Source organism: Schistocerca gregaria, chromosome 1 (assembly GCF_023897955.1).
Source record: "Schistocerca gregaria isolate iqSchGreg1 chromosome 1, iqSchGreg1.2, whole genome shotgun sequence".
Classification (NCBI taxonomy): Eukaryota; Metazoa; Arthropoda; class Insecta; order Orthoptera; family Acrididae; genus Schistocerca; species Schistocerca gregaria.
In genome coordinates, this window is record NC_064920.1 from 554,298,960 (window position 1) to 554,324,522 (window position 25,563).

The following is a 25,563-nucleotide window of genomic DNA, read 5'->3' on the forward strand; positions in this document are numbered from 1 at the left end:
ATTGTTGTTGACTTTTATTTACAACAGACATTTTAAAGAGATGCTGATGTGTAAGTAGGATCCAGTATCTGAAAATGTTGAACAACACATTTGTTGAGAAAAGTCGCATCTACTTACTACTGGGTGTGGGTGGTGAGGAGAGGTGGCTTTATGACCACATTAGCTAGACCCAAATTTTTGGATTAAGTTCAGTTGGAAAACATTGAAACAATTATAGAATCTGATAGAAGAATTCATAAAAAACAATAAATATTTGTTTCAAAATTTTAAAATACGAAGTATGTGACTAGATTACAATATTTACAAAAGATGGACATAAAGTGCCTCCACCTGCCATCCCCACCACCTCCAGTTAGTATTTACCCAAAAGTGGATAGTTAGTACTTCATCACTTCCTTTGTGATGCAGTGCAGGACTTGTCATGTTTTGTAATTTCTACTCTTTAACTGTTTTCAACTTGTATTACCTGTTAATATGGTTATGTAACAAGTATGAAAAGAACTGCTAGAATACAGTGCATTAAAATGGTTAATTCAGTTGTTTGTGTGTTCCTTGGATCATATTTGCAACAGCTTCCTGTGATGGCGTAGAATGTGTCAGTAGGTTCAGAAATTTTATACGTTTTGTCAGTTGAGTTGAGATTGTGTGTTGATCATTTACTTAATTCAGTTATCATTTTACTCTTAATCTACAATAAAATTTAATAAATGTATTTTGTACATGTTCTGGGTGTGCATGTCAACTCAAATGGTATGTCAGAGGCATTATTGCTGTCCAGTAACATTACCACTAGGCTGACTTGCTAGGAGTGCTCTAAGTGAGTAACATGGGTTGTCCATTAGCAGCTCGCACTGGCAAGAATTGCTGCAGTCTACCACATGAAGCTATTTGTAGTGTGCCAGTGTATCGCTTGTTTACTAAACCTTCAATTCTGTTGTTATAATTGGTGCTGCTTTCTTGTTTAAATGATTTTGACATATTACAAGTTTGGCTTCACCCATGTTCTCCGGTTTCCACAACATGAATTCATTTGTCATTCAGTCTGTTCTTTATGCCAGTGGTGTGTTTGTTTGTGGCCCTGCTGTTGTGGACAGTGACTATAAATTTAGTGTATCACTATTGTTTCACATAGTAAAATGGTGTCTTGGATGACATCCAAATTACAGTGGCTATTTTGCTGCCATGGATCAAAAGTTTTTTGATCTGTGGAAACAGCTGGTACAGCAGGCGTAGTAATAGATGTAGATCTTCTAGCTGCAGTTAAGTGACCAACAAAAACACCATGAGCAGTACATGATAATCCATTTCAGAAACAGCATGTGCAACAGCAACAACAGTGAAAGTAGCTTCTACATCCGCTCTCACAACAACAATGGGTTATGGCAGCAGCATCACTGCAGCCATCTCATTTGTGAATTGTAAAGAAGCAGAAAAAATTGTGGTTTATTTGTGGTACTTTTTCCATCTCCATTGAAAGGCAAATGGTGTCTCTCCCACAGGTTGACTTACTTGGTATGCACAGCCGATCTTCTCTGGATAGCCAGCCATGTCGATCTCCAAAAACTTCGTCTCCAAAGAATAATACTGGTTAAGGGAATTTATCAGATACTCTGTCTACTCTTCAAATAATTTGGTACTTGAAGAACACTTTTAGTTCAGTCATGGTATGTTTCAACTTCCACAAAAAACAAATTTGCAACTTCTCATATAAATATTTGAACTCGTGCGTGTCAACCAAGTTGTCAAACATTAGACTCTATTAGGATACATTTACAACAGGGTTGGAATAACCACCAGAAAATATGAACATGTCTTGCTTCTAGCAAGTCCAACACATGAATTACTTAAAAGTCTAATCTCATTTCTTCATTTGTTCTTAACAATCGTCACAGTCACTAAACCAGCAAAGAATAGCACAGGTTCTTTTCTACACGTACACTGAAACTCTATGGAAAATACAGCAGGTTCTTGTCGGCCACCGTTCGGTCGCCTCGTACAAATTTTGCTCGTGACTGTTTTTAGACCTGCACACACAAACATGCAGTGCGCAGTAGGTCGGATTCATCTCTCTCAAACTTCTATTTAAAATATTGTGGGTTCGAGATGGAGGAAGACCAAATGGTTCTAGAATGTACACGGAAATTCTCGAAGCACTACATGGCATTAGGAATGTCAGACACTTTCCTTAGTGACTTATTGCAAATAATGCATGTTTCTGAAGTGTCTTCTTCAGCAAATGACCATTGATAATGACATACACAAGTTAGGCATACTGCCCAGGGAGATACAGTGGCTGTCTTGTAATTTTTTTAAGATTGTATGTGAACATATATTTAAAAAAAAGGAAATGTGTTGATTTCTCATAATTGATTTGAAGTCAACTAATGATGAACAAGAATTATCATATTCTCCCCAGTGCACACTGTCGCACAGCATTCTGGTCGTATTGTGGTACTTTTATTTGTACAACTGTTAGTGATTTTTTTCCACAATACTGGCAAATGCTTCAGGTTGAGAATGAAACTTCCTGGCAGATTAAAACTGTGTGCCGGATCGAGACTCAAACTCAGGACCTTTGCCTTTTGCGAGCAAGTGATCTAGCAGGAACTGGCAGAATTGAAGCTGTGAGGATGGGTCGTGAGTGGTGCATGGTTAGCTCAGATGGTAGAGCACTTGCCCGCGACTCTTGGTCCGGCACACAGTTTTAATCTTCCAGGAAGTTTCATTATGTATTGTGTACACGTGCTGCTACAAGCACTAACATTGTCAGTATCTGCTCTGCGACACAAAGTGCCACTACTGCAACAAGACTTTGTGCCTTTCTTTCTCCCAACAGACAACATGACGACAGCGCAACACTCAGTCAGGCCAGTGTCAGCAGTCAGTAGAATTCAAACAACCTAACGATAACTTAAGCCATCAACTAGCATTAGTCAGTGTTCCTGGTTGACACAGGGATTCCTATGCCTTTTTTTCACTTGCAACATGTGCCAGTGCACTGGTTCTCCTCCTCCCCGCCATCCTCCTTGTTTCGCCTTCTGCTCCAGCAGTTTCAGCATGCGGTCACCTATTGTGGATAAGCAATCTCTCTACAGAGACAGATAATACCACAACCTGGGTACAAGAATGTAACTTGGGCACTGAAACAACTGAAATATGTAGACTGCATCTGTTTTTCTTGTTTGATTTTTAAATTAATGACAAAGTAAACCTTGTATAATTCACTATTCAGTTTAATGGCTTGTGATAATTTTGTGAAAAATATGAACAGTTGATTGGTATATCATTAGGTTTTGTGAATAATTTTCAAACTTACCTATCACTTAAACCAGTTTTGTAGGTTGTGTCCAGTTGGGTTTGTCATAAGTCCAGGATTAGCCTGGACAGTCCTGGTTTTTTAGTGCTGTATGGGGTTTGAGAATTTTATGAGTGGCAAGGATTTTATTTTAAATCATAGACCACTGTGAATGACACTGTTTTCAAACATTCTCTTATGGCCTTGCCTCTTCTGTCAACTGACCTCAGAGCAAATGATGAGGCGATGGGGAGGTACATGGCTACCAGTTCTGCCACTTATCACTTACTATTAGTCAATTTCAAACACAACAGGGGAAATGTGTTTATATTGTTTTCCTGTGTGAAGTAACTATTGAAGTAACTATTTTACATATTTTTGATCATTTTATCCCTTTTGGTTTTTTGTTTCACTGTTTAGCCATGGGCAAAACAAAGCATATGTTTAACTTGAATCTGCAGCAGGAATACAAATTTTTGAAATTGTGTAATGACAGAAGCAGTGAACATATTTTTGCACACTCTTTATTGGAGAATTTTCTGTTGAACATAAAGGAAAGAGTGATACTGAAGACCACATGAAAACAGCTAAATACAAAACATAAGAGATTTTTAAAATTCAAAGATGATAATGGTGATCTGTAGTATGCTGCTAGATTTTCACACACACTGCCAGATACAAACACAGTTTGAAAACATCAGACTGCACATCTAAACTTGTTAAAAAGCTATAAGATCCAAAAAATTTATTTTCTAGAACCACAACAGAGGCAATTATTGTTAACAGATGGCTGCATTTTGTAGACGTGGAGAATAAAGATGTAGAATGTTAGTAACATTCATTTTTTAAAAGATTTAAAAGTTTTCACACTATATTTTTTGGAGCCGTTACTTTTCAGCATAGCATGCCCTCATACTTTAGGTGTGCACAGCTGTCACAAGGTGAAGATGAAGAGGTACAGGGAACTGAATATGTAACTCACTAAACAGAGACGAAAATCTGATTCTCATGGGGGATTGAAATATTGAATGTTACAGAAGGGGAAGGAACAGAAGATAAAGTTAGGGAATAATATGCATTTGGTAGTAAGAATGAGGAGGGGGTAGAGATTCCTAAAGAAATTGTCTCTCCTAGACCTCAGCAATAAATTTCAGTCGGTGATAGGAAAAACATTGTTCAAGAATCACAAGAGGAGGAAATACAATATACTCTGAAAAGACATTGAGACACAGGAAAACACCACCTGGTTATAAAATCAGATACTAGATTGTAAGATACACCCATGAGCAGATGATGATGTGCATTTGAAGTGTTCTGAGTCCGTAGATAATGGTGGTAATGAATACTAAAGCAATTAGTTCAAAAGAGTAGGAGTTAAAATACCTAAAACAGGCCATCGCAGAGGTTGGACTGACAAATACAGGCACAAGGAAGATAACTGCAAAGAAACCTTTGCAAACAGGAGAAATACTTCAGTTGATTGTTCAGGAAAACAAAAGTGTGCAGCAGTATAATTGACTTAGGAATGAAAGCAAAATAGCTACAGGAAAAATGTGAAAAAATTGAAAAGCAAATAGTCATCAGAAGATATAGGAAAGTCAAAATAACTTTCAGTGACATTAAAAGACAAGGTGTCAACATTAGGAGTGCAAAAGGAATTCCACTATTAAATGGAGAACAGCATTGATTTGAAAGACATAAGGGATCAAATATTCAGGTCAAAGTTTTACAGAGCTTTGGAAGACTTGTTTTACGGAGCTTTGGAAGACTTGTTTTACGGAGCTTTGGAAGACTTGTGAACAAACATTGCATCAAGGATAGATAACATTTCTTCGAAGTTTCTAAAATCATTGAGAGAAGCTACAATTCAATGACTATTCAAACTAGTGTGTAGTATAATTGAGATTGGTAACATAACATCAGACATTCAGAAGAATATAATTTACACAATCCCAAAGGTAGCAAAGGCAGATAAATGTGTGAACTACCATTGATCATCTTACCAGCTCATAGATCAAAGTTGTTGATGAGATTGTTGTACAGAAGAATGGAAAATTGAGAATCATTTAGATGATGATGCACTTGATAACACAGGCAAGGCTTAAGAAAAATGAAGATACTTCGCAGAGTTCTCCTTTAAATATTTGTATTTTTAGATGCAAATTTGTTGTCTTCTCTTTGCTCTGAATGTCTGCACCTAAAAATAAATTTCTCTTCAGACCACACCAGTGCAGCAGAGATGAACCTTATTTCTGTTGCAGTTGTCCATATTCTGAAATCGAATACACTTCAATAAATTTTCAGTTTTCTACAAATGAATACAAAGCATTTCCTCTGTAAGTATATTTGTATATTCTATCACAATGTACAATACTTATTGTATCTCAGACACTACACCATAGGGAACATTTCTTGTATTCATATCAAGTTCATACATAGGAGACTAACATTGGAATGAATCAAATCATGTTAATTGATTTCTAATATCTTGCCATGATGTCATGCCACATTGTTACATGCTTTTAGTTTGTGGTGGACCACGTTACTACAATTGGGATTTCCACTCACAGAGGGTACACAAAGCCCACACAGGTACCACAACTTGTGATAGTACTGCAATCTCTGTCCCATCTTGAAGACGCAAAGCGTCCATTTGTATGTGCCTCACTAGCAAAACAGATAACAAAAACCCACAAACAGCTTTCTTATTTTAACCACTACTTCACTATAGGGTTTAACTATTGCAACTATCCTTTGTCTGCTAGGTAGACACAGAGCTACACCTCATTGTATGTGAGTGATATGTTACATCACAACATTCATGGGATTTGTCGACCTAGGCAAGTGTTTAACAATGTAAAATAGTATAGGATGTTTGAAATTCTCAGAAAAAATGATATGTGCTGTAGTTAAAGATGGATAATATGTAATATGGACAAGAAATAATAGAGAACAATAAGAAGAATGGAAGATAAGAAGTTAAGTACTCAGCTTAAAAAGGATGTACTGTACAACATTTGCATCAAAGAAGCAGTGAGGTAGATAAAATAAAGGTTTGAGGCTGAGATTAAATTCAGATTAAAAGTATGTCAATGATAGATGAGCATAGAATATGGATTTTGACAAAGACAAAGAAAATGAAATTAACCAAGACAAAGAAAATGAAATTAACCAGGGATAACAGAAATGAGAGTAGCGATAAACTAAATATCAAAATTGAGGGCTATGCAGTATGTATAGTGAAGGGATTCTACTAACTCAGAAGTAAACTAACACATGATGGATAAACTGAGAAGTATATAAGAAGTTGACTAACATGGGTAAAGATGACATAACTTGTAAAAAGAAAAGTATTACTACCAAAGAGAAATTTCTGGGAATGTATGCCTGGAGCACAGCACTATAAAGTAGTAAATCACAAGTGGGTGAAAACCAGACAAGAAGAGAATCAAAGCACTTGAGATTTGATATTGTGGAAGGACACTTAAAATAAAATATGCTGATAAGGTAAGTTATTACTTGGTTTTCTATAGAATATCCAACAAATAATTGAAGACATAGCAAGGTTGGAGGAGACAGTGTGAAACATGCAAAAGAATTCTGGAAAGCCAAAGCACATAATAATGTTTGAAGCAAATAATAATAATTTCACGTGGTTCAGTGGCCAGGTGCAAGTCTTTCAGTTTGATGCCTCTTTATTAACTTTCATGCCCCTAATCTACTCTAGTTATCCAACCAGGCAAAGGGGACCCACAGCTTAATGTGGAATCCAAATCATGTTTCATGGCAATTCATCACATAGTTGAGAAGGCATCCACAGCTTGATACTATGATACTGGGAGAAGCAATTGTGGCAAAAAATTACAGTGACAGCAAATGCTATAATGATTATCACAGATCGTGAGGTAATTTTATGAAACTGGTATGTAGACATGATGAGACTAGTACAGAATAGGAAGTAGTTCACAAGTGCATCAAGCCACTCATCATAATGTTGATCAATTACAAAATTCATCTTCCACAAAATCACAGAATATGTATTAGATTACAGCTAAAATTTAAAATTATCTTCCATGTTTTTCCAGAGATTGAAAGTATCCTTTATGTTTGTTGACTATATCATCATTATAAGATGAGTTCTTACCATGAAGATATCTCCCTATCAATGTTTGACACAATAAACCTTCATTGTCTTATAATGTGTAGATTGCACTTAATCCTTTATTAATATATTTCAGGTTAGTTTGTATTATTGTCTGTCAACCTTTGTGTGTTCTGATCCTATTCTGAACCCCTCCATTTTTTAAAATGTTATGTGTATCTTTGTTGCAGCCATACTGCATAATTGATTTGCATGATGAAGAGGCAGCTCTTCAAATAGCTTCGAGATCTGTGGCTCTCAGATGGTGTTTGGAATTGTGGGCACGTGCTAAAACAGATGAAGAGTTGCACAGGAATCTGAAGTCATACCCACATGAAAGGATGAAACCATTTCTCCAAGATAACCTCTCATTCAAGATCAAAGTGGAAACCTTCTGCAATAGTCAAACTCAGGAAGAAAAAGTCTCTAAAATTGAGGCATGTTTTAAATCTGTTTCAAAATGTAGAAAATGAAGTATTTGGTATCTCAGCTAGAAGGTAGTAAATTTAGAAGACAAAAAATGGCTATACTTCACAATTATTTCAATTTATTTCTTTCATTCATAAAGAAAACTGATTAAAATTCTCGAATGAACTAAATATTTTATTGCACTTTTTTAAATTGTTTTCATGACGCATGTATGAATTTGTAGATCATTTGCTGTATCCCAGATGTGTTGCAGTTAATAACAGGCAATTTCTTCAAAATCTGGCTGTGAACAAAACCCAGGTGCAGCTCATAATTAAAGGCTCTGATGCAGAGCTGCCCCAAAATATATATTAAAATAAATTTCTCAGTAACGTATTACAGAATTTCCTGCGTGGATTTGAATAATGCAGGTGTGCATTTTTGAAATTGTTGATGTGTGATTCCAAGTGATGTTTTTCGAACAGGTAGTAGCTAGTCTTAAGGCAGCACCTTGAAATGCGACTTAGCTCTTAAGTAGCAGCAGTTTGGGGACACAGATTCCTTTAAATTCAGCTCTTATGGGCATCCCAAAGTCTCTGGTGTTTCATCCTAAGGGTATCCTACCAATATGCACGCGATTTTCACATTCCACTACTTACATCAAAAGGGTGTGAGCGGAGTTGGTGGAACTTCGTTATTGAATTGCTGTCTCGGTGTATCTCTATTATGCTTTGATGTGTCATTAATTGACATTTAGTATTATTGTTTTGGTAGTGTCGTAGACAGTGTTTTTCTTTCTGCCATGAACTGTTGGAATAAGTTTGTAAATGTACAGCTATAGTTCACTAGTGTATGGAACGTAAGTATCGCCACTTAGTGAGAATTTTACGAATGATTTAAGGAAAAAGCATGCAAAATATAACCCGTGGGTGAAATATCTGTTATTATTTTAGTTTCCTTGCCTGCTGTCTGCATTTGCAGATAACTTGCATTGTAAAACGGGAAGTTGTTACTCACCATATAATGGAGATGCTGGGTCACAGATAGGCACAACAGAAAGACTGTCACAAATATACCTTTTGGCCAGTAAGACATTTGTCAGAGTTAGACAGCAAACACATACATACACACTGACGCAAATGCAACTCTCACACACGACTTCAGTCTCACGCAGCTGAGGCCACACTATGAGTAGCAGCACTGGTGCGTGGTGGGAGTGGCGACTGGGTGGGGCTAGGGAGAAAGCTGGAGTGTGGAGGGGAAGGGATAGTGGGGTAGGCATGGTGGCGGACAGTGACATGCTGTTGGGGAGTGCAGAGGGATGAGGTGGAAAGAGGGTAGGGCAGCGGTGTGCAGTTGGCAGATTAGACGGAGGGAGCAGAGAGGTGGGGAGTGGGAGGGTGGGGGGGGGGGGGGGAGGGTAGATCATGGAAAAGGAGAGGAGTAAAAAGACTGGGTGCAGTAATGGAGGAATGGGAGCTGTATAGTGCTGTAATGGGAACAGAGAAGGGGCTGGATGGGAGAGGACAATGACTAACGAAGGTTGAAGCTACGAGGGTTTCTGGAACATAGGATATATTGCAGGGAAAGTTTCCACCTGCGCAATTCAGAAAAGCTGATGTTAGAGGATCCATGTGGCACAGGCTGTGAAGCAGTCATTGAAATGAAGAATGTCATTGTTTGGGCAACGTGCACAGCAACATGGTGGTCCACTTGTCTCTAGGCCACAGTTTGTCGGCAGCCATTCATGCTGACAGGTTGTCATTCCCACATAGAATGCACCACGGTGGTTACAGCCTAGCTTGTAGCTCTCATGACTGGTTTCGTAAGTAGCCATGCCTTTGATGGGATAGGTGATGTATGTGACTAGATTGAGTAGGTGGTAGTGGGAGGATGTATGGGACGGGCCTGGCATCTAGGTCTATTACAGGGGTATGAGTCATAAGGTAAGGGGTTGGGAGCAGGGGTTGTATAGGGATGGACAAGTATATTGTGTAGGTTCAGTGGATGGCAGAATACCACTGTGGAAAGGATGGGAAGGATAGTGGGCATGACATTTCTCATTTCAGGGTATGATGAGAGGTAGCCAAAACCCTGGTGGAGAAAGTAATTCAGTTGCTCCAGTCCTAGGTGGTACTGAGTTACAAAGGGAATGCTCCTCTGTGGCCTGACAGTGGTACTTTGTGAGGTGGTGGGAGATTGGAAAGGTAAGGCATGCGAGATTTGTTTTTGTACAAGGTTGGGAGGATAATCGTGGTTTGTGAAGGCTTCAGTGAGACCCCCAGTATATTTCGAGAGGGACCACTCATCACTGCAGATGTGGCGACCATGTGTGGATAAGTTGTATGGAAGGGTCTTCTTAGTATGGAATGGGAGGTAGCTATTGAAGTGGAGGTATTGTTGGTGGTTAGTAGGTTTGATATGGGCAGACGTACTGATGTAGCCATCTTTGAGGTGGAGGTCATCATCTAGGAAGGTGGCTTGTTGGGTTGAGTAGGATCAGGTGAAGTAAATAGAGGAGAAGTTGTTAAGGGTCTGGAGGAATATGGATAGGGTGTCCTCACCCTCGATCTAAATCACAAAGATGTAATCAGTGAATCTGAACCACGTGAGGGATTTAGGATTCTGGGTGATGATGAACGATTCCTCTAGATGGTCCATGAAACGAGAAATGTCCTGCCCACTATCCTTCCCACCCCTACCCACTGTGGTGTTCTGCCGTCCACCGAACCACCACAATATATTCATCCATCCCTACACAACCCCTGCTCTCAACCCCTTACCTCATGGCTCATACACCTGAAATACAAGACCTGTCCTATACATTCTCCCACCACCTACTCCAGTCTAGTCACAAACATCACCCATCCCATCAAAGGCAGGGCTACCTGTGAAACCAGTCATGTGAACTACAAGCTAAACTGCAACCACTGTGCTGCATTCTATGTGGGCATGACAACCTACAAACTTCTGTCTGCATGAATGGCCACCAACAAACTGTGGCCTAGAGACAAGTGGACCACCATGTTGATGTGCACACTGCCAAACAATGACATTCTTCATTTCAATGACTGCTTCACAGCCTGTGCCACATGGATCCTATAACACCAGCTTTTCTGAATTGCGCAGGTGGAAACTTTCCCTGCAATATATCCTATGTTCCCGTAACCCTTGTAGCTTCAACCTTCATTAATCATTGTCCTCTCCCATCCAGCCCCTTCTCTGTTCCCATTCCAGCACTATACAGCTCCCATTCCTCCATTATTGCACCCAGTCTTTTTACTTCTCTCCTTTACCATTATCTCCCCCCCTCTCTCTGCTTCCTCTATCTAACCTCCCAACTGCACATAGCTGCCATACTCTCTTTCCGCTTCATTCCTCCACACTCTCCAACAGCATGTCAGTGTCGGCAACATCTGCCCTACTATCCCTCCCCCTCCCCATCCCAGCCTCCTCCCTATCCCCACCCAGTCGCCACTCTCATCATGCACCAGTGCTGCTGCTCACAGTGTGGCCACAGCTGTGTGTGACTGCAGACATGTGTGTGTGAGCTGTGTTTGCGTGAGTGTGTTCATGTGTGTTGGCCATCTAATTCTGACAAATGCCTTACTGGCCGAAAGCTACATGTGTGTCAGTCTTTTTGTTGTGCCTATCTGCGAGTCAGCATCTCCAATACATGGTGAGTAGGAAATTTCTTTTTCACAACATTGTTATATTCTATCCTGGATTTTCCATTGTTTGATTACTAGCAACTTCCTTTTTCTGACTGTATTATGCATGAGTTCAGTAAGTTTTTCTTTTTTGCAATTAACAGCAGCATACCACGAGTTTGAAAACAACACAATATGAATTCATTGTGCAATTTATCAGGTAAAATTTTGGATCATGAGGTCAGGATGGAAGTGGAGGAAGTTGGTGCACCCAGACCTGATGTAAACATGAATCAAAAACAAAAAACAGGCAATGGTATACACACAGTTTTAATAGAGCAGCATATAAAATGCAGCTGAGTGGTTGTGTGTGCTATTTCACGTAAAATGCATATTTTCATAATACACAAGGATAATATGGTATAAACTACCATGGGGTCACTCATGCCAGCCAATCACAGCACAAGATCCCTGATGTCATGGCAACATTTCTGTTTTGTCAACTGAACTCATAAATGCTGCAATTTGAGCTCACAAGACATTAAACAACTGAATTTTAGGAATGAAAATACCAAAAACATTAAGCTTGTAGTGAAGCTAACATACACTGCATTAAATATCTTTCCAGAATGCCTCTTTAACTACGATTTGTTGTGGCAAACTATTGGGAAATATGATGCTGGAGGGTAAATAAGCTATCTATAGATTTCATCTTGGAGTTAGCTTTTGATGTTATTTAGTAGTTCATTATGAAACAGAAAGAAGATACAGTGTGTAAATGTTTGGCTAGAGTGTGATATTTCCCAGAAATGAAATTGTCTCTACTTGCTAATGACTTTCTCAAGCCAAGCTGTGAAATGAGATAACCTCTTCTCAGTATTTCCGCTACATTGCCACTGTCAGTTCCCATTACACTCCTAACTTCTGCAACTTTGTTGTCAAACTGCATCCCATTCCCAGATCACCATCCAAAACCCAAGGTTATTATGCCTACAACCATTCTCATTCTAACCCCTCCCCCCCTCCCCACACACCCCACTAAACTAGCTCAACACTTGGGGGAGGGGGAAGATGGGTGTTACACCTTGAAGATGTCAATTTCTCTCTGTTGCTGAGCGCACTGAGCAGCATAACTTAAAAAGACATGATTGCCAACTATTACCACACAGGTCATTTGTAGCCTCCCTCCTATCAACACTTTCCCTTAACCCGGAGAGGGACACCTGTTCTCCAGCATATCTTCTCATTGCTCCATTCTACTGTATTTAACCTCCGTTAGCCTTGCCTGGTCGCGTCCCTGCTCATTCTTGTTTGCTAGTTACTAGTACTTATTATTTAATTATCGAGCTTGACTTCTTTGGTGGGTCCATGAAAACTTCTGTATATATCAAATATACCAACCTCCAAGGTTACTGCCTTTCCCAACTGCTGTCATCTGTCCACTGCAGCCTTTCCACCACATTTACTGTCAGAAGCAGTAGTTATCCAAATATGCTGATAATGTTGCAGACAAACAGTGTGGTTCCAAGTTAAGAAATTTGTTTACCATATCATTTTCTTCTCATGACTCATGACTTTCATTTGGGAGGACAATAGTTTGGATTATCGTCTGACAATCCAGATTTATGTTTCTGTGTCTTTCCTACATTTATTTTAAAAGAACATGGCTGATTTCCTTCTGCATACTGCTCCAATTTGTCTCTAATGACAATATAACTGACAGGATTTTAAATTCTGATCTTCCTTCTGTCCTTCCTTTCTTCTGAAGCTACAAAAAACTTACCACCACTGGAAACCAACAATTGACAATTACTTTCCTTATCACCCAAGCCTTAGAAAACTTAACCATATCCTTCCTCCTGTAGATGATGATAACCCCAGACCCGTCCCATGCACTTACCTATCATTTTCGGTTCCACTCCTGTTACAGGCATTTCTTATCTGGTCAAAGGAAGAACCGTGTGTGAAACCAGTTAAATAAACATATCTATAAGCAGTCTTCATCTTCTATTAGCTGAGATGCATCTACTGTTCAATATTTTATGGAGTATGGCAAGTAACCTACTGTTTACTGAAGAGTCACCGATAAATTGTGGATAATCATAAACTTGATCACTTGATTGCTGAACATGCTGTACACCACACAACAGGAGACTTTAACAGCTGCTTCATTGCTTATGTTATTTGGATCCATTCCCTTTGCTGCTCCAGTTGTTTTCAACTGAGTAGATGGAAACTGTCTCTGTTGCACATATTTCTTTTCTGAAGGTTCTAGCATAAAACCTTTGCCAGTTTACATCCCGGTCTATTCCCTTTCCACCGTGTTAACATTGTCCCACTCTACTGTGCTCACTTTCTCTTATCTTTCATTTTCCATCCATTCCCATCTTGCTCTGGATTGTACTCCAGTTCTCAGCAACTAATCCTCCCTCCAACCTTCTCTCTCACCCACCAACCTTCCCTCCCATCTACAGTTTGCTTCTGCTGGTGAGAGCCAACTGTCTCCCTTTCTTGTGTCCCCCTATACCTCCATAGTCCTCTTTGTCCCACCTCCCTACACCCTCTCTGCCAGTACCACCCTAAATTTAATGTTGGCATGGATATGTGAGTGGTTTTAAATTGACCTGGAAATTGATGAAGGGGATTCCTCCCGCTGCTCCGCATCCATTCATTAATCCAACATTTTACTTTATTCTAAGAGTTATGGCAAGAGAGTGAAGCAAACAATTTTGCTGCTCCAATCTATATTTTGGAATTACTTGGGAAAATTTTATTAGAAAATAATTTTGATTTTTCTATTATTATGTCTTTCATAAAATTTACATTTGGTGTTCTAAAGAAATGCATTTACTTAACAGCCTGTAATAGCATTTGTATGCATATTTGTTTTGAGAAATTGTGGGCTAAGAGGCTCTGTGCAAATATTTAATTGATTTCATAACTGGAAAGGCAGTTTCTGTTTTCATAGGCCACTTGCCTCAAACTGCTCAGTCATGTCTTCCATGATAAAATTTGAAATTGTGATTAACTAAAAGATATTCATATATTGGTCTTTTATTTCATTTTGTTTCAGTCATTCAGTTACTTACCATTAAAGGGTCCTGTCAGATTGAAGAATCCTGATGTTGTGTTGCAGTATATTGAATACTATGGACAGGATTCTAACAGAATTCCTGAAAAGCCATATGACCTTTTCTTTGGACGCTGGGTGAGTTTTGTTTACTTCAGGTTATGCATCAAAATTATGTTTCTTGCTCTTTTTTCTCTCTGTTTTTTCCCCCGCCAGTGACATAACAATTGTGGGTAACACACTGTGATACTGTTGCGGTATGACTCAAGAATTATAGTTTGTTGCCTCATACATGTTTTACATCCTGGAGGACCTCCTCACTACGGATCAATTGGAATGAAAGTAAATCTAATCTAATCTAATCTAAAAACTCATATATATTTGAAATCACCATGTGTGCATTTATGATTTACTTTTGGATGAGTGCCAGCCTATGTCATATGACATTCTTTTTCAGAGTTTCTTGTTCATTTTTGACACTGTTTTTTATGTATGTATTAAAATTGGATCTTTTGCTTTTGTAACCTATACAATCTCATCAAATTTTAGCTCTTTTAAGGCAATTCTATGGAACATTGTGGAAGACATTTCTATCCATATTTTGCAAATGGCTTAAATGATACCAGCTACTACTCTTATGATACCATATGCATCAGAAACTCACTGTAAATGAGTGTATTATGATCAAAATGTAATTTTTAGAAACACATCTGTGTATTAATAGGCACTGTATTTAACAGCAATTTCAGTTGCAGAATACTAGAGGCAGAATGGCAAGTTAGTACTTATCTTTAAGAGGTGACATTTCTAGTATGGCCAATAAATTTAAAAGTAGAAAATGCTCTTCCTAGCTGTTGGTTCTTGTATGTTCCTTTCATAAGGAGAAAAGAGGTATTGTTTGAGGAAGACTGGAAATGGTTGATGAGACCCAGTTTTGTGAGGAAGAGAGAAGGCGAAGATGATGGAGAAAGCGTCTTTCCATACTAATATTTGCAAAAATCTTCTTTTTGACATTTTGAACTGTTTATGAAATATGACACTTGTCTCTCAACACAGGTAGCAGCATTAGGCAAGCAGTATAGCAGTGGCAAAGTGGTGCTTAGCACAGAATGCAGAGAGCTTGTCTGTAACAGTAAAGGGTTAATAGAGGTTAAGCCAGAAAGTTAACAGAATACAAGGATATGGTGGAGAGAATGTTCCCTTTTTCGCTGTTCAGGAAAACTCAGAACTCCTTACCCCTCCTGCCTATGCACCTCTACCTTCTACTCACATCCAAAATACACAAAAACAAATATCTTGGCCATCCCATTGAAACATATTGTAAAGACCACACCAAAAATGTTTCATTGCTGGTAGACCAGCACTTCCAACCCATCACATAGAGCTCCCCAATCAACACATAAGATGCTAATCACTTTTTGGAATACTTCAAACCCATTCCTACCTGTCCCACCTGAAACCGTTCTTGACACAATTGATGGGATCTTACTCTACACCAACACTTAACTTACCTGTATATGTGCTCAGCCCTAGAACACTGCTGCCCCCAACACCTTCCAGAAAATCTTCCAAAATGCCCATGTATTGTCACACTAGTCACTTTTATCCTTATCCATAATTACTTTGATGGCCAGACCTACAACCAGAATGTTCATATGTGTGTGAGAACCAAAATGATCATGTCATATGCTAATGATTTCATAGGCAGCATCGAAGAGACATTCCTCAACACTTAGAAGCTAAGCCCTCTTGAGCTTGGTATAGATTTGTAGATGACATCTTTGTGGTCTGTACTCATGGTGAACAACTACTCCACTTTCTGCAACAGCTTAGTTCCTTTTCCCAACTCAGTTGCATGTTTTTGAAAACGAGTGACCACTATGAGGCATACCTCGAATGTTTTGAGTCTCTCAATAACAGTGAATGTTTGAATGATGTCACAATGACCGTGATGGCATGTTGATAAGTCTTATCAGTGGACAGAACTGGCAGAGGTCTACTCATGATTTGGAGCACAGTGCACTCTACTGAAGTGCTCTGAGAATGTATTTTTATTTTTGTCTCCGTTTGACATGTTTCTGTACATAACAATTTTCCGTGGTTGAAAGAGTATTGAGAAAGACAGTGCAAGTTCCATCCTCATAAATATGTCATCATCTTAACAGCTGCACTGCTTCATTCAGTTGTTTCCAATTGTACAATGTCCTTTGACTCTTTATCACTGCCCACATCAAGGACCACTACTTATGACTCTGAGACAATGAACTTGCTGCTTATACACCTTACATTAACTCCAGTCCTTTCAGAAAACTGACTCCAAACCACTAAATGTGCTACTATTCCCCACATCCATCTTCATGTCCTTCCCTCAGTCTACTTGAAAAAATTGATGGAGAACCCCCTATGATGAGTGAAATGTTGAATTCGAGAGAGTGACAAGTCATTGTTATTACACTAGATCTTGATACATGGTTTTCTTGCAAAAGCATGACAGAATTGTAATGTGGAAAGATGATGTGGTTATCCCCTTTTTATTATTAACCACTACTCTGAATCTTCTAAGGCATCTTATATTGTGTGGTATGCATTACTTCGAAGGATCATTCAAGCTTAGACAGTGGGCACATTGTCATTCTATAGGGTTACCAGCATAGAAAACTTCCTGCTGAATCATTTGACCATTCATCCACAACCATGAGACAAATCATTAATGGTGTGCCTCACCCTAGACTTCTGTTGTCAACAACACCAACTATTATCAATACCTACAAGTTATAGCTTATTGTTACTCCAAGGGAAATCTGATAGAACTGTATGCTGCCACTTTGAAGGCGGCTGGTGAGGGGGGTTGTGTTGAGCCACATAGTACACAGCTGTCTTCAAGTGATCAATTTGGCCTGCAGGCAGACAAAGATGAAGGAGAAGGCTAGAACTGTACTGAGGGGATGGAGACATGGGCCACTGACGAAGATGCAGGCAAATAATGGGGTACAAAAGCTGGTCAAAAAATGAAACAACAAGCAAAGACAGTTTAAGATTTAACTGGGAGAGGTATGTAAACTATCCTTCAGCTCATGTTCCTATCTCTTTGCCTACAAGAAGAAGCCTTTCTTTCAGGCTGCAAGTGTAAATGCATGCTGTTGTCACAGTGCCATTTCCACAGTATCATTTTCACTGTGTTATTTCATCAAAGCAGCATCCTATAGAAACAACTACTGCTGAACAGACATATGTCATTAACACGGTTTATGTGACAATACTGTATTTGCATCATGCAACTGCCCGCATACACAGCCGCTTCATATTCAACAATGGAGTTCTTGTGGCTATTTCACTAGGTATCATAGGATCTCAAAAGTCAGCCAGTGGATGCTGAAGGAAACACGCTATTTGATCAAAGAAATCCGATGTTTGCTTATTACTGCTGATTGAGAACTGCATCGAGAATGTTCGACCTGGAGTGTTTCGAAGAGTTGGATAAACAATAAGTGAAGTGAATAACACATCTCACATATATAACACAATTTCATTTGATTTTAATTTCTTTCCAGGAAACACCTTAAATGTAAGCTCTGGCTCTGATGTGCAAATTATTTTGAGCCAAATAATAGTAGATATTGACACTTTGCAGCTAGTTAGTGAAGTACCTGCTTCCAAATTACAGGTAAAAGAACTGATAAGAGCATTGACATGAGTTTCCATTTGGGTATTTTGAAGGCCTGTTCAAAACATTATTCAAAGATCTTAACAGTTTTCAGGTATTTATGACAATGGCAGTGACTGCAGCACCCTGTAAACACAGTTTCTGTAAGTAAGTTAAAGATGATGATAAAGTGGTTATAATTGAGTTTGGGTGAAAGCACACTATAAACTTTATCTATTTTTTTGGTAGAATATGACAGGTGCTAAACATAACTTTGGTCACTAATCAGTTTGTGTCGCTGAAAGCATGGAATTCCTAAGTAAAATAATTGTGAAGGGATATTTCCTCACTTTTTATTTTATACCTTTTCTTCTTTAATTTCTAATTAATTATTTCAGCACCACTAATAATCTATGTGGAAAAAATAAAATCTCTATTTAGCAACACTGGATTTAACAGCACTGGATCTCACTGAAAGGCAGTACTGAACAAAAACTGCATATCAGCATAATACCTGTTTCATACACAAACAATGGAAAGTCCAGGTTGGAATATCACATGCATTCACACAAGCAAGCTCCCCCCCCCCCCCCCCCCCTCTCCCCCCGCGCACGCACACACACACACACACACACACACACACACACACACACACACACACACACACACACACGGCTGCTGTCTCAGGCTGCGCAGGCCAGACTGAAACTGCAGTGTCTGAAGATTGTGGGGAGGTGGAAATAAAAATACATACAGATATGTACAAGTATGTTGAAAACGGTGTTTGTGCATATTTTTACATATTTTTGTGTATTTATATGTATTTGTACACATTTTTAAGTATTTGTACATATTTTTGCTTGTCTGTACATATTTTCACACATCTTTTTCTATTAACCAACTCTCCCAGCAACTACCTAATGCCTTCATTTGCCTATTTCCACATCATTACCCATTTCCCCAATGCCATCCCTGCCACAGTGGACCCCTGCCCCATCTTTCTGCAACAGTTTAGAAATGGTACACATATTGTTCCTTAAATGCTGCCTAAACTATGGAATCCCGCCACTGACCTGATTGTAAAAATTCTTTTCTCTGGATCCCACTCCTCCTTTTTCCATGACCTTCACCTTTTAAGATTCTGTCAGTAATTGTCCCTCCCAAACCTGGTACTTTAAAACTCCTACTGTGGCATCACATCACTGAAATTGAATACCATGCACTCTAGCAGCTGCTATCAAGAAAAAGTCATGACTTGCGTGTCATCCAGGATCGCAGGTGGAGTTGAAGAGAAATTGTGGTCACAACAAGAAGCTATCATTCAGAATGAAAGTAAAGAACTGGGACAACAACCACAGCCAATGAAAAAGCTGTGATTTGAAGACAAGTATAAAGAGGTGGTGAAGACTAGGATGGCAAGATTAGAATGACTGAAGAATCCCTCAGACAACATGAGGATAACATACAGAGTGGAAAGAAGACTGATAGATAGAATCATAAGCAGAAGGAACGAGAGTATCGTAAACAACTATTGAGGCAAATTGAGGAGTCAAGGAAAGCAACCCACTCCTTCTTTCGGTGAACAAGGTTTGTGAGAGGTATTTATGGACAACAAACTTTAATCCTAATGGATGATGAGAAAAGAGTGGTTCTTTCAGTGGAGCAATCAGATCCCTTAGTAAGATATTCTGACAATGTACTAAATCACTTAGATCAGGTAGAAACAAAAGAACTGGAGAGATTAGAAGGGATGAAGAAGAAGTTCCTGAACTAATATAGGATGAGATGAAAACCATCCTGGAGGCCCTCAAAAACAATAAGGCTTCAAGTGGTAGTGGCATCAATATGGAGTTTTTAGCCTTTTTTTTTAATTTTAAAGAACGCTGTCACAAAAGTGCAAAATTATCAAGGGAGTTCTTTTCTGGAGATAGGATATAAAGTGTACACCACTCTAATGCTAACTTGTTAAAACCATTGCTTGTATGGGTTGTAGGCACGTACCAGTGCAGATTTGTCCCTAGACGTTTAATAACTGAGCACATCTTCATGTTGAGACAAATGATGGAGAAGTTTTATGAATTTATATCCACTGACTTTCAGCGGGCATACAACAGCATTAAACAGACAGTCCTCAGGAGGTAATGCAGGAGTTAAGCATACCAGTGAAGTACATTAGGCTGATTGCAGCTTGTTACATAGGATAAAGTTGCCAAGTATGCTTTGCAAATCAATTGCCAGCACCCTTCACAGTTAAGGATGGGTTGAGATACAACAGCCCTCTCTCTCTTCTGTTTGACATAGCACTGGAAAAGGTGAGACATTGTGGGTGAAATTCTGTATGAGGTGACAGCAGATATCTCTTGACTTATTCTAGAATTGAGCAAACTAGGGTTACTGGTCAAGGATGAGAAAACAAAGTCTATGGTAGTCTCTCATCAACAAAATGATATGGTCTCCATCAATACAGACAGTCATGATTTTGAAATAGTTGAAAAACTTAAGTACCTGGTGTCAATACTGTCAAATAAAAGTGAGATAGAGAAAGAAATTCAACAAAGAATAAGTGCGAACCGGCTGTACTACAGTTCAGACCACCTATGCATTGTATCCCAGGAGAGCAAGATACAGCTATGCAAACCACTAGTGCGACTGGTTGTATTGTATGGTTGTGAGACACGGGCAAGTACTCAGACAGTGGAAGAGCACATTTGTGCATTTGAGAGGAAAATGTTAAGGAACCTTTATGGTCCAATATATAATGCAGAAAGTGGAAGGTAAGAAAGAAGACACAATGAAGATCTGCACCCGTGGTTTAAGAAAGCTGATGTTGGGAGAGTGATTGCAAGAAGAAGGCTATCGTGGGCACAACATGTTCTATGAACAGTGGTGCCCTCCCTTACAGAGTATTTCTACACTAGACAACTGGTAGTTGTCCAAGAGATTGTCTGCGAACAAGGTGGAGAGACAGGACCTTAGTGACCCTGGAAGAAGTAGATCCAACAGCCAGCACTGAAGATGCCCAAGACAGAAGTAAATGAGCAGTCATATGTAATAAATTTCTGTGATGATATTACTATTGTATCATGATTCGTGGACTTGATGTGTTAGTCATTTCATTATGTTCTATGTATATCTTGTATTTGTGTATTTTCGTCATCTGCCATGGGCCTAAATGGCCTGTGTGTGTGCAGTAAAAGACGAATGATGATGATGCACTCCAGCACTTCCAAGAGCACTCAAGACACGACTTCCATAAGTTACACAGCCTGCTGACATCCTACTGCCACCTAGGGGCACCACTATCTAACCCACATCATATGCAGAGTGTTCCACCTTGTCAATCCATTCCCTCCAGCAAATGCCAACCTAATCTCTATCTCTTCCATTTCATACCACCATCCAACCGTGATCCTGCCCTCCCCCTTCACCTAACCACCCCTAGCCATCTTCCAGGAATTTTTTGCCTTCAACTTGACCACATCATCCTTCCTCATGTTCCTTCCTAAGAACAATAATCTATCATCCAAAGAGAAGAGGGCTATATACCATCTCAAAACAGATCCTGACCTAATGATCCTGTCTGCAGACAAAGGTTCCATCACTGTTGTAATGAATTGCAGTGACTACCTGACTACCTGGCAGTAGACCTCTGCCAATTTCCTGATTCCTTCACCTATAAATTCAATCAGATTGATCCCTTCCCAAAAGTCCAACATAACCTCCAATCCCTGCTTAGAGTTTTAGGCTCTTCCCAGAATCTCTCCCCTGAATCCATTTCCCTTCTCAACTCTTATCACACCCACACACCCAGCTTCTACAGGCTCCCCAAAATCCACAAACCCAACAATCCTGGTCACACTATTTTAGCTCATTATTGTGCCCCCATTGAAAGAATTTCGGCCTTCATTGACCCACAACTCCAACCTATTGCCAGTAATCTAGCTTCCTGTGTAAAAAGGTACAAACCACTTCTTTCACCAGATCTCCACTGTTCCCACCCCTTTACCTCTTGGATCCCTACTCATAACTGTTGATCCCATTTGCCAATACACCAACATCCATCATGACTATGGTCTTGCCACTACTGAACACTGTCACTCCTAACGTCCTTCAGACTCCAAACCCACTATCTCATTTCTCACACACATCTACATCTACATGGATACTCTGCAAATCACATTTAAGTGCCTGGCAGAGGATTCATCGAACCACCTTCACAATTCTCTATGATTCCAGTCTCGTATAACATGTGGAAAGAATGAACACCTATATCTTTCCGTACGAGCTCTGATTTCCCTTATTTTATCATGGTGATTGTTTCTCCCTATGTAGGTCGGTGTCAACAAAATATTTTTGCATTTGAAGGAGAAAGTTGGTGATTGGAATTTTGTGAGAAGATTCCATAGCAATGAAAAACACCTTCTTTTAATGATGTCCAGACCAAATCCTGTATCATTTCAGTGACATTCTCTCCCACATTTTGTGATAATACAAAATGTACTGCACTTCTTTGAACTTTTTTGATGTACTTTGTCTGTCCTATCTGGTAAGGATCGCACACCGCGCAGCAGTATTCTAAAAGAGGATGGACAAGCATAGTGTAGGCAGCCTCCTTAGTAGATCTGTTACATTTTCTAAGTGTCCTGCCAATAAAACGCAGTCTTTGGTTAGCCTTCCCCACAACATTTTCTGTGTGTTCCTTCCAGTTTAAGTTGTTTGTAGTTGTAATTCCTAGGTATTTAGTTGAATTTATGGCCGTTATATTTGACTGTTTTATCGTGTTATTGAAGTTTAAAGGGTTCCTTTTAGCACTCGTGTGGATGAGCTCACACTTTTCATTAATTAAGGTCAACTGCCAATTTTTGCACCATTCTGATATCTTTTCTAAATCTTTTGCAATTTGTTTTGATCTTCTGATGACTTTGTTAGTTGATAAGTGACAGCGTCACCTGCAAACAACCTAAGACGACTGCTCATATTGTCTTCCAAATCGTTGTATAGATAAGGAACAGCAAAGGGCGTATAACATTACCTTGGGGAACACCAGAAATCACTTCTGTTTTACTCGATGACTTTTCGTCAATTACTACAAACTGTGACCTCTCTGACAGGAAGTCACTAATCCAGTCACATAACTGAGATGATATTCCATAAGCACGCAATTTCACCATTAGCCACTTGTGTGCTACAGTGTCAAAAGCCTTCTGGAAATCCAGAAATACGGAATCAATCCTAAATCCCTTGTCAGTAGCACTCAGCACTTCATGTGAATAAAGAGCTAGTTGTGTTTCACAAGAACAATGTTTTCTAAACCCATGTTGACTGTGTGTCAATAGACCATTTTTGTTGTTGCTGAGGTAATTCGTAATGTTTGAACACAATATATGTTGCAGAAGCCTGCTGCATATTGAGGTTAATGATATGGACCTGTAATTAAGTGAATTATTCCAGGTATCTTTCTTGAATATTCGTGTGACCTGTTCAACTTTCCAGTCTTTGGGTATGGATCTCTCATTGAGCGAATGGTTGTATATTATTGTCAAGTATGGAGCTAATGCATCAGCATACTCTGAAAGGAACCTAATTGATATACAGTCTGGACCGAAAGACTTGCTTTTATTAAGTGATTTAAGTTGCTTCACTACTCTGAGGATATTTACTTCTACATTACTTATGCTGGCAGCTGTTCTTGATTCGAATTCTGGAATATTTACTTTGTCTTCTTTTGTGAAGGTATTTCAGAAGGTTGTGTTCAGTAACTCTGCTTTGGCAGCCCTGTCTTCGATAGTATCTCCGTTGCTATTGTGCAGAGAAGGGATTGATTGTTTCTTGTTGCTAACTTACTTCACATACAATCAGTATCTCTTTGGATTTTCTGCCAGGTTTCGAGGCAAAGTTTTGTTGTGGAAACTGTTATAAGCATGTCACATTGAAGTCCGCACTAAATTTCGAGCTTCTGTAAAAGATCGCCAGTCTTGGGGATTTTGCATCTGTTTAAATTTGGCATGTTTGTTTCATTGTTTCTGCAGCAATGTTCTGACCCATTTTGTGTACCAAGGAGGATCAGCTCTGTCGTTTCTTAATTTATTTGGTATAAATCTCTCAATTGCTGCCGATACTATAACTCTGAATTCAAGCCACAGCTGGTCTACACTTACATCATTAATTTGCAAGGAGTTGAGATTGTCTCTCTAGAAGGCATCCAGTGAATTTTTACCTGCTTTTTTGAATAGGTATATTTCTCGTTTATTTTTGGAGGATTTCGGGGTTACAATATTCAGTCTCACTACGACAACCCTGTATTCACTAATCCCTGTATCCATTTTGATGCTCGTTATTAACTCAGGATTATTTGTTGCTAAGAGGTCAAGTGTGTTTTCACAACCATTTACTATTCACATGGACTCATGAACTAACTGCTTTAAATAATTTTCAGAGAATGTGTTTAGCACAATTTCAGATTACGTTTTATGCATACCTCCGGAATTAAACATGTATTTTTGCCAACACATTGAGAGTAAATTAGTCACCACCAACTGTAATCACATGAGTCAGGTACGTGTTTGAAATCAAACTCAAGTTTTCTTTGAGCCTTTCAGCAACTGTATCTTCTGAATTGGAAGATTGGTAAAAGGATCCAATTATTATTTTATTCCGGTTGCCAACAATGACCTCTGCCTTACTAACTCACAGGAACTATCTACTTCAATTTTGCGACAAGATAAACTACTTCTAACGGCAACAAACATGCCACGGCCAACCTTGTTTAGCCTATCCTTTTGGAACACAGTTAGGTTCTTCACAAAAATTTCGGCTGAGGTTACCTCCGACTTTAGCCGGCTTTCAGTGCCTGCAATGATTTGAGCATCAGTGCTATCTATTAGCACTTGGAGCTCCGGTACTTTCCCATCACATCTACGACAGTTTACAACTGTTACATCGATGGTTCCTGTACCTATGTTCTTCCTGTGTTCGGCCTGCACCCTTTGTGGCTGAAGCCCGTCTTCTGTTTTCCCGAGGCTCTAACCTAAAAAACCGCCCAGTCCATGTCACACAGCCCCTGCTACCCACAGATCTGCCTCCTACATATAGTGGACACCTGATCTATTCAGTGGAACCCAAAGCCCAACCACCCTTTGGCCCAAGTTTAGGAATCTGCAGCCTACACGGTCACAGAACTGTCTGAGCCTGTGATTCAGACTATCCACTCGGCTCTGTACCCTAGGTGCGCAATTGGTCCCGTTGACTATGCTACAAATGGTCAGCTCTGCTTTCATCTTGCAAGCAAGACTGGCAGCTTTTACCACTTCTGTTAGCCACTTGAAACCAGAGAGAATCTCTTCTGGTCCAAAGTGA

General features: G+C 39.3%; 1 protein-coding gene across 3 annotated transcripts in view; it reads left to right on the forward strand.

The window, feature by feature from the left end:
• Positions 1 to 25,563, forward strand: part of LOC126356210 (tRNA (guanine(10)-N2)-methyltransferase homolog) — a 192,223-nt gene that overhangs the window by 26,118 nt on the left and 140,542 nt on the right. For all 3 annotated transcript variants that reach the window (XR_007565610.1, XM_050007033.1, XM_050007025.1), the window contains exons 3-4: positions 7,628 to 7,873; positions 14,568 to 14,702. Coding sequence is in view for 2 of the 3 variants with exons in the window: in XM_050007033.1 (XP_049862990.1) it covers positions 7,628 to 7,873; positions 14,568 to 14,702 (381 nt within the window). In the remaining variant the exon portion in view is untranslated. The remainder of the gene's footprint in view (positions 1 to 7,627; positions 7,874 to 14,567; positions 14,703 to 25,563) is intronic.